This window comes from Nycticebus coucang, chromosome 3 (genome assembly GCF_027406575.1).
Source record: "Nycticebus coucang isolate mNycCou1 chromosome 3, mNycCou1.pri, whole genome shotgun sequence".
Lineage (NCBI taxonomy): Eukaryota > Metazoa > Chordata > Mammalia > Primates > Lorisidae > Nycticebus > Nycticebus coucang.
In genome coordinates this window covers 18,533,717-18,544,344 of record NC_069782.1, presented here as the reverse complement: position 1 = coordinate 18,544,344, position 10,628 = coordinate 18,533,717, and the positions used below count along the sequence as shown (strand labels likewise).

General features: G+C 43.6%; 1 protein-coding gene across 1 annotated transcript; it reads right to left on the bottom strand.

Annotated features, from left to right (window-relative positions):
* Window positions 1–1,884: 1,884 nt before the first annotated feature.
* On the bottom strand, window positions 1,885–8,173 carry LOC128581313 (protein BRAWNIN). Its single transcript, XM_053583961.1, has 3 exons — window positions 8,020–8,173; window positions 7,534–7,650; window positions 1,885–2,698 (listed from the first exon to the last, which is right to left on the bottom strand). Exons 2-3 carry the CDS (start codon window positions 7,639–7,641, stop codon window positions 2,603–2,605), a joined length of 204 nt encoding a protein of 67 aa, XP_053439936.1. The 5' UTR covers window positions 7,642–7,650; window positions 8,020–8,173; the 3' UTR covers window positions 1,885–2,602.
* Window positions 8,174–10,628: the final 2,455 nt, after the last annotated feature.

The following is a 10,628-nucleotide window of genomic DNA, read 5'->3' as shown; positions in this document are numbered from 1 at the left end:
GCCTCAGTTTTTCTATTTTCTTTTTCGTAGAGACGGGGTCTCACTTTTGCTCAGGCTGGCCTCCAACTCATGAGCTCAAGAAATCCACCCACCTTGTCCTCCCAGAGGGCTAGGATTACAGGTGAGCCACCATGCCCAGCCCATAGGACAATTTTTCTTTTTTCTTGAGACAGAGTCTCACTTTGTCGCCTTGGGTAGAGTGCTGTAGTGTCACAGTTCACAGCAACCTCCAGCTCTTGGGCTTAGGCAATTCTCTTGCCTCAGCCTCCCGAGTAGCTGGGACTACAGGCGCCCGCCACAATGCCTGGCTATATTTTTTGTTGCAGTTTGGCCAGAGCCAGGTTTGAACCCGCCACCCTCAGTATATGGGGCAGGCACCCTACCACTGAGCCACAGGTGCTGCCCAATGAAGGACAATTTCTAATCTCACTGTTGAACCATCAAATGCAAGGCCTTCACTCTGTTGCCTGGGCTGCACTGCAGTAGCAATTAGCTCACTGTAACCTCCAACTCCTGAGCTCAAGTGATCCTCCTGTTTCAACCTACCAAGTAGCTGAAACTATAGGCACACACTACCATATGTGGCTAATTTTTTAAGAGATGGGGATCTTAGTCTTCTGCCCAGGATGGTCTCACATGATTCTCTTTTTTTATTAAGAAAATCTTTACTAAGGAATTATCTCGCACTACTTTTAATTTTTGATGTATATATGCCACAGATTTGGTGCACTAAGAAACAATGAGAAGGAGTTTAGAATACAGGAGATTTATTAAGGAGCACTCTTAAATCAACACCCATGCAAGAATAGGAAATGGAATTGAGCCGAGGCGGAAGTTGAAGTGCAAGGCTGCCTGGAAGACTGTCAGTAAACGCCATTGGAAGTTATGGAACTAAAGAGCCCATCAGAGTGGCCCACCCCCTCATGGCACTATAATGGCCAAGCAGATCAGTCACTGGATATGGGCCCTTTCAGGAGGTGGGCTTTTGAGCAAGGGAACATTAGCTGCTGACTAAAAGCTGCTCACTGACAGCCCTGCCAGTGCTAGGGTGACAAACCATCCAAGGAATCTGAATGGCACATTTCCACGCCCACCACAATGTGTATTTTTCACAATGAGGTCAACTTCAAAAAAGGATGAAAGGCTTGGCACCTATAGCACAGTGGTTATGGCACCAGCCACATACAACAAGGCTAGCAGGTTCGAACCTGGCCTGGACCAGGTAAACAACAATGACAACTGCAACAACAAAAAAAAAGTAGCCAGGCATTATGGCAGGTGCCTGTAGTCCCAGAGGCAAGAGAATCGCTTAAGCCCAAGAGTTTGAGATTGCTGTGAGCTGTGACACCATGGCACTCTACTAAAGACGACAAAGTAAAACTCTGTCTCAAAAAAAGAAGAAGAAGAAAATATGTATCTTGGTGGAAGTCACTTAGAATAAGAACTTACTGAAATAAGAGATGATATTTTTACTTTAAGTAAATATTTTAATAGCTAAAATTAATTCTTCCCTCCATGAAGTCATTGTCTTATAGGAGATGGGTTTAAATGATGTTTCTGTCAGTAGCCAGACCATTTACTCTGTACCTGTAAAAAGAAAGTATAGGAGAGCTTCTGAAGTGTGGCCCATGCACACAAACTGACCCTTAAGGGTCAGATCCTTTCTTTGTAAAAAAGGTGAGCCCTTCATTCTAGAAAGTGATGGGGACTCCTCATGGGTGTCTACAAAGTGTATTAACAAAGCTCTCCAATTTGCTGTTCATACACTAAAATCAGCAGAAAACTAGAATTTTAAAATAACAGTTTAATAATAAGGAATAAAAACTATTTTTTCATAAATATTATTTATGAAATCATTATTCATCCAATCAAATTGATGAAACTCGTTAATAGGTTTAAAATGATTTTATTATTGATTTACATTATATCAAGACAACCCATAGGGTACCCTTGCAAATATTGTGTCTCATATGATATTCAAGACTAAGTATCTTCCAAATCACATTCAAGAAACAGATGACAAGCACTTTGGCAGTTTTCAAGAAATACTGGTCAAAACATTATTAAATTTCAATGTACTGGGCGGCGCCTGTGGCTCAGTGAGTAGGGCGCTGGCCCCATATGCCGAGGGTGGCGGGTTCAGACCCAGCCCTGGCCAAACTGCAACAAAAAAATAGCCGGGCGTTGTGGCGGGCGCCTGTAGTCCCAGCTGCTCGGGGAGGCTGAGGCAAGAGAATCGCGTAAGCCCAAGAGTTAGAGGTTGCTGTGAGCCGTGTGACGCCACGGCACTCTACCCGAGGGCGGTACAGTGAGACTCTGTCTCTACAAAAAAAAAAAAATTTCAATGTACTGAGCACCTCCTCTTTTGGAGGGGAGATAGTCTCACTTTGTTGCCCTTGGTATAGTGCCATGAAGTCATAGGATTACAGGCATAAGCCACTGAGCCCGGCCCTGAGCACCTCCTCTTACATTCAGCATTGGACGAAATGCGTAAGAACACACAGTCTGACTCAATCAACTTTTTAACATACATATTTAAAATATATGTACACATATTTAAAATACTATTCACAGACATCTTGGCATAGTTGTAATTTCATTTCTACTGCTGAGAAAGCTGAGGTTGGTGTTGTCTCTCTTTCAGTCCCAAAAGCTCTGTTTTGAGTTCTCCAGGCTTTGGTGGAATTTCAGGTATCGTCTACAAAGAACAAAAAACCATAGCTATCAATGCTTTTTTAGATTGTAATTCAGTGTGATCTGAAAGACAAAGAGTTAAAAAAAAAGTCCCTGCCTGCTACTTAGTGATAAATATTGTGAGAATCTGTGGCTGATCTAAGATCCTTTCTAACCTTACATTCATAGGATTCTTCATTCTGGCAATGTCTTATATTACAGGCTTCACAACTTTGAATAAAACTTTCCACATCTGGAAATTCATTCCTGTGCTCACGTATAATCTCTCTACCATATGGCTGTTATAGAAAACACATATTAGGAATTAATTCATTTATTCAAAAATATTAAGTGTCTATTATGTACAAAGCGTAAGTCAGTGACCAAAGAAATACACACTCCTTGCCTCAAAGAAGGTGGTTGGATGAGGCACGAGAAGATGACTTTTTTTTGTAATAGCTTTATTGAGAGATAATTTACATGCCACACTGTTCACCTATTTAAAGTGCGCAATTCAGTGGTTTTTGGTACATTCACAGAAGTGTGTGTCTATCACAATTAGTGATAAAATTAGTTATACATCTAATTTAAGAACATGTGCATTGCCCCCATACCCACTAGCAGTCACTCCATTTCCATATAACTGTCTCTGCCATGAGCCCTAGACAACTATTAATCTAACTATATAGATTTGTCTATTCTGGACATTTCATGTAAATAGAATCGTATAATATGCAGTCCTTTGTTTCTGGCTTAGCTCATGTAGCAAAAATGTTTTCAAGGTTCATCCACGCTGTGGATGTTATCAGTATCTAATTTCTTTTATCACTGAATTATACTTTATTATGTAGATACATATTTATCCATTCATCAGCTGACCTAAATGGATTGGACTGTTTCCACCTTTGGGCTATTATGAATACTACTGCTCTGAACATGCATGTGTAAGTTTTTATGTGAACATAGGTTTTCATGTCTGCTGGCTGTAAACCTAGACACAGACACGTTGGGTCATTTGGTAACTCTACGTTTAACTGTTTGAAGAACTGTTAGACTGTTTTCCAAAGGAGCTATACCATTTTACATTCCCATCAGCAGTACACGAGGGTTCTAACTTCCCCGCACCCTTGACAACATGTTTTATCATCTGTTTTGTTACAGCCATCACAGGAGGTATGAAGTGGTATCCCACAGAAATTTGATTTGCATTTCTCTGATGGCTCATGATGCTGAGCATCTTTTGTCTGCTTATTGGCTGAGAAGAGGACTTCTGAACAAAGACAGGAAGGAAGATGAAGAAGCCAGCCATGAAGCTGTCTAGGAGGGTTTCAGGAAGATGGTCTAGGGACCACAAGTGCAGAGGACCTAAGGCAGGAGTGTTCCTGTGTTCCAGGAAAAGCAAGGCTGTCAGGATTGCAGGTACAAAGTATTCAGGGAGAGGAGAAGGGAAGAGAAGGGCAGATAGAAAAAAGGGAGCAGGGACATACTAGTCTCCAGTGGCTTCTACTCTGAAATGGGAAGATAATTGGGGAGTTTTGAGAAGAGTGAAATGACTAAAGTCTAAAAAGATAACAATGGTAGCTTTGGGGGGAATAGGTCACAGAGGAGCAGGAGTGGAAGGCACAGACAAGTCAGGGAGCTCCCAAAATAACAGAGATGAAAGCTGACTGACAATGGCTTGAATGGGTGGTAGCAATGGAGGTGGTGACAAGGGGTCAGCATCTTAGTGGACTTTTCAGATTGGTCCAGTGGGATCTGCAGATACGTGCTGGGTTTCAACCTGAACAACCAGAAGGATAGTCGCCTCCTCTGCTATTCTGATGAGCTGAGCTGGACACCTAGAACCAAGCACCCTTAAGGGTTCTCCCTAAGGGCTGGGCACGGTGGCTCACGCCTGTAATCCCACCACTCTGGGAAGTGGAAGCAGGTGGACCGCTTGAGCTCACGAGTTTGAGACCAGCCTTAGCAAAAGCGAGACCCCCGTCTCTACTAAAAATAGAAAAACTGAGGCAAGAGAATCGCTTGAGCCTAAAAGTTGGAGGTTGCCGTTATCTATGACACCACAGCACTCTACCCAGGCGACAGCTTGAGACTTTGTCTCAAAACAAAAAATTAAGGAAAAAAAGACTTCTCCCTTAGATAACACTGAGCACAGCCCTGGGCAGTCATCATGGTCCTGTGCGCTGGACTCCAGCTGTCAGACTGAAAGACTTTGTGCTCAGGCTTTGTTATAAAAAACAAAGTGGGTAGTAGTTGTTACAATAGTAGACGGCAACTGCCAGGACTATACCAAAGACATAGTTAAAGAAAATAAATGCCTTGAACATCAGCATACAGCATCCTACACAGCCAGCCATTCTGGACTTCAAGTCCCTACAGAGGTGTCCCACTCCCAATGTCACTGCCCAATCAGACCGAGGTGGCCTCAGACCCTTCAGTATGGACCTTTACAGACCGTGGCTTTATGCTGCCTCCTCCAAGGCATGGGTAGCTGATGGTAACAGCTCTTGCACATTCCCAGTTAAAATAAGAAAGGTTAATCAAAGGTCAACATTCCTTTGTAAAGCCTGCCTGATGAGAATTATTGAGCAAGCTAAAGACTGCAACTACATTTCTGTGGAATGTTCTTGCTACTTTGTCTCTCCCAGGTATCTTTGATGTTTCACTAGAACTCACAGGAGAAGCAGTCTAAAGTGGTAAGAGAGAGGCACGGCAGCTCTTGTTTATCTATTTGTACAAAAACCGCAAGTACATAACACCTAAATGTCCATATGGGGTTGATAAAAAATATATATGGTATATCCATATTATGAAACACTATGCAATGGTTAGAAGACAATTTACATAAAGGACAATTCACATAGATGTTAACCAAATTAACAAGCAAATTGCAGAGAAATGTGTATATGAACTCCTACTTACATGGAGAAAAACACTACATAAACTATAAACTGTGTGTGTGTGTGTGCGCGCGCGCGCGCACATGTGAGCATTAAACAACTATAAAAAGCGTGGAAAGATGGCTAGCGCACCAGCCACATACACTAGAGCTGGTGGGTTTGAACCCAGCCCAGGCCTGCCAAAAACAACGACAACTACAAAAAAAAAAAAATAGCCAGGCGTTGTGGTGGGCACCTGTAGTCCCAGCTACCCAGGAGGCTGAAGCAAGAGAATCACTTAAGAGTTTGAGGTTGCTGTGAGCTGTGATGCCACAGCACTCTACCAAGGGTGACATAGTAAGACTCCGTCTCAAAAAAAAAAAAAAAAAAAGTGTGGAAAGATAGACACCAACCAATAAATGGCAGGTACGTGTGCAGAGGACACTGGACAAAGAGGTCTGTAAGTGGGGAACTTTCGCTCCTTTTACACACTTGAATTCAATTTGAATGTTTTTTTACAAGAGTATTATCTTATTTTATGAAGAGGAACAAAAAAACAGAAACACTAAATTGGCTTCTATCCTTAAATCCACGCCTCATTAATCTATTTGACTTTGAAAACCCACTTGCACTCTTCAGAACCTCAAGTTTCCTTATCTGAAAACATGGATAAACACCTCCAAAATTGTAGTGATTATTAACTGATATTAGAAATACAAAAGTTGACCCTCTGTGTTACCAAAGTCCAAACAGAAATGAATGAGCTCCCTACATTGTTCTCCAAACCACTACTCAGACCTAGAGCGTAACAGCACATTCTTGTAATTACAGTAGAACCTCAGTTAAGTTAATCAGCCAAGGGACTGTAGCAAACCGGGCAATATACAGAGTTGGTGAACATAAAGAAGTAGGTCTATATGAAAATCAGGTCAACTTGGCTGGGCACAGGGGCTCACGCCTGTAATCCTAGCACTCTCAGAGGCCAAGGCGGGTGGATTGCTTGAGCTCAGGAGTACCAGACTAGCCTGAGCAAAAGCAAGACTATCTCTACTAAAAATAGAAAAAAACTGAGGCAAGAGGATCACTTGAGCCCGAGATGGAGGTTGCTGTGAGTTATAATGCCACAGCACTCTACCCAGGATGACAGCTTGAGACTGTCTCAAAAAAAAAAAAAAAAAAAATTAGGTTAACTTAAGGAAGTTCTATCTACTGTATTTGAACCGTATTTTCTCATATCCACCTCTCCAAGACTGTAATTCCTAAAAAGCACCTAAAATTCCCAGTTCCTGATTCAATGAATACTTACTGAAATAAATTTAAATTTCTCCATCCTCTGAATGCCTATATTCACTCACTTACACAACAAATACTTACTGAGCATCTACTACACTCTAAGCTCTTTTCTAGGAGCTTGAGATACAAGAGTGAACCAGACAGACGCAGTCCCTTTCAGGAACTTATACTCTAGCGGTGCAAACTGACAAAGAATAAACAAACAAATGAATACAACGCAGTAATTGCAAATTGCCACAAGTGCTCTAGGGAAACAAAGGACTGAGAAGGAATAGCAGAGGAGGAATCCTTTGGGAGCTGGCCAATGGACCCTCATATCTGGAGGGGGATACTGAGCAAAGATTTGAAGTTTAGAAGAAGGAAACCAAGCCAAGTTGCGGGCGGGGGTACTGCCAAAGAGAAGGACAAGAATGGTCCTGAGTTAGGAATAGGTTTGATGAGTTTGAGACTCAGCAAAGAAGCAGAGAACAAGGGGAAAATGACAGGACATGGGCCAGGACGAGGCAGCGGCCAGACAGTCCTAGGACCTCACAGGCCATGCGTGGCTCTAGATGCAATGACATGCCTTCAGAAACCTTGAGGCCCACCCACGGCAGATTGATTCTCATTTTATTTGGGACCGCTTTTGCTGCTGGGGGGAGAATGGAGTGGTCCAGGGGCAGGGACCGAGGGACCCTTCTACACTCACCAGGTCGGGCCGGTAATACCTGTGCACCACTTCGGCCCCCGCGCACATGGACAGGAGGCTGGCTGCGAACATTTTCAGGTAGGTGCCCAGGGGCACACCCGCGGGCATGGTCGGCGGCTGGACGGGGAGGGAAAGGTGGGCAGTGTGAGAAGGCTCTCCGCTCACGCCTGACTAGTTGCACCGGGGCTGAGCGGCTCCAGGCAGCACAGGCAACAAGCCCGAGGTGCGGAGGGTGCGGACTGAGAACAGCTGGGTTCTTCCCCAGGCCCGCGCCTCGCCTTCCTCGGTTATGACAGGACGGCCCGGAAGGGACGAGCGCCCCTTGCAGGCCGAAGCCCAGTCTCGCCCCGTTCGTCAGTAAAGGACGCCTGCAGGGCAGCTCCTGCTGAGCCAGCCGAAGGCCCACACCGGCGGTGTCCCTGCGCCCCTTCAACCTCAAGGAGGAAGGGACAAAGAATAACCTACAAAGAAGCACCCCCCACTAACCCCGTAGACGCTCCCAGACAGAGACTGCACCGCGGAGTGCACAGGCGCTGGATCGCGGGTCACGGGGTGGGCGGAAGCGCGCTCACGAGCCGGAGCGGACTGCAAGGGGGCCGGACCGAAAGCACAGGGGCTGGGGGCCGCGCCGGACTAGAAAGCCGGAGCAACGCGGGCGTGGGCACGTGACCCCGGCGGAGGTGGGTCTCGGAGATTTGGCTTGTGTGTCTTTTCTCCCTCCACTTCCCATTGGTTTTCCAGCCCTGAGCTCCCGGTGCCTTAAACCTGTAGTTGGGATTTTCCTGGCAGAAGAGGCGTCTCAGGGTCGACCTTAGATTATTGCATCATTTGTTCTTTACACATTCAAATGAAATACATGCGTGTACCCCCTTTTAGGAGGGGTGGTGAGACACATTAAGCCATTTGCGTGCTTCTAAGGTTAAAAGTGAGTAAAGTTAAAAGCTCTCGCTGTCCTTGTGCCTGGCATCTTTTAATGCCCGAAATAGAGCCACACGCAACACCTATCTATGCCCTTATGTTATCTATGGTGCTGCTGGGAAAGAACCTGAAGTTAACATTATTTAATCCAGGCATTTTTAGATTGTTTGGATTATGGGAGTTGATTTTTTTTAAGCAAATAGCACGACTGATTTCTGAAGAATTAAAGTTGTGTGTATGACGCACAATTACTCATTTAAAAACAATATTTGACACACAGTAAGCTGCACATAAAGTATATAATTTGATAAGGTTTGACACATATGAGCCCATTACTACAATTAAGATAATGAACATATCCATCACCCTCAAAAGTTTCTTTGTGCTTCTTTCTACTCCCTCCCTCCCACCTGCATTTCCTAGGTAATCACAGATCTGCTTTCTGTCATTATAGGTTAGTTTGCATTTTCTAGAATGTTATATAAATGGAATCCTAAGTATGTACTATTTTTGGCTAGTGTGTTCCAGGCACTATAGTTATTTTGAGGGTCACTGCCTTGTTGCATGGATCAGCTCTTCAATTCTTTTTATTGCTGGGTCTATTTATATCACAGTTGGTTTATCCATATACTTTATCCCTTTGGGTTGCTTCCAGTTGTGGGTGTGAAAATAAATAAAATTTAAAAGCTGTTGCAATCCCTAAAAACACTTTGGGCCTTGAGAGAGAGGTGACTGTGATCTTGCAAATTCCCTTCTCAGATTATAGATTAACTCACTTTTTTACTTTTCTTCTTCTGTACAAAGATAGAATCAAACAGTGTCAGGGACAAAAACCTCCTGCCTTCTTAACTTATGTCCCTTGTTATAGAATAATTTCCCCTTTGTTATCCTGCTTCGATTAGATGACAGAAAACTCATGACAATTATACCATCAGTTAAAAAAAAACAGTAGGATGGCGCCTGTGGCTCAGTGAGTAGTGCGCCGGCCCCATATGCCGAGGGTGGCGGGTTCAGACCCAGCCCCGGCCAAACTGCAACAGAAAAATAGCCGGGCGTTGTGGCGCGCGCCTGTAGTCCCAGCTGCTCGGGGAGGCTGAGGCAAGAGAATCGCGTAAGCCCAAGAGTTAGAGGTTGCTGTGAGCCGTGTGACGCCACGGCACTCTACCTGAGGGCGGTACAGTGAGACTCTGTCTCTACAAAAAAAAAAAAAGTTAAATGTACCCATCCTGAAAAGAAACACAGCCTGTAATCAAATTGATTATGTACCGATCCTTTATGAATAAAATTGTAATCCTGCTAAAGCTCCTCTGTCTCTGCCTATGTAAACAAAATCTTAACTTTCCTATTTCAGAACTCTGACTCTGTTCCTTTAGAGTTGGTTTTTCTGGGTGGTCCATCCTCACACTTTGTTCCTGAATAAATTCTCTTTAAACTACATTCTGAACCTTTTGATTATTTTAGGTTGGAATTGGCTAATAGAAATAAAGCTACTATGAATATGAATCATCAAAATCATCAAACCTTTTTTTAGTGTACTTGTATAATTTTACATTCCCACCAGCAGTGTATAACAGTTTTAATTCCTTTACATCCTCTCCAGCATTTGCTCTGGTTAGTCTTTATAATTTTAGCTATTCTAATGTGTGGGTAATGGTTTCTTATTTTGATTTTAATTTGACTCATGACTAATGATTCAGATAGTCATATGTAAAAACAAACCAAAAAACTGAGGCCAGGGTTCTATCTCACACCTGTAATCCTAACATTCTGAGAAACTGAGGCGAGTGGATTGCCTGAGCTCAGGAGTTTGAGACCAGCCTGAGCAAGAGTGAGACCCCCCCCTCTCTGAAAATAATGCGGCATTCTGGCAGATGCCTGTAGTCCCAGCTACTTGGGAAGCTGAGGCAAGAGGATCTCTTGAGCCCAAGAGTTTGAGGTTGTTGTGAGCTGACATATGGCACTCTAGCCTGGGTAAGAGAGTGAGACTCTGTCTCAAAACAAAAAACAAAAAAGAACTTAGACACATATCTCACATCATATTAAAAAATCAAAATGGATCATAGGCGTTCATGTACTTACACAGTCATATGTCACATAACAATCAATCAATGATGAACCAAATACATGATGGCTCACAGCAACCTCAAACTCTTGGGCTTAAGTGATCCTCTTTGCCT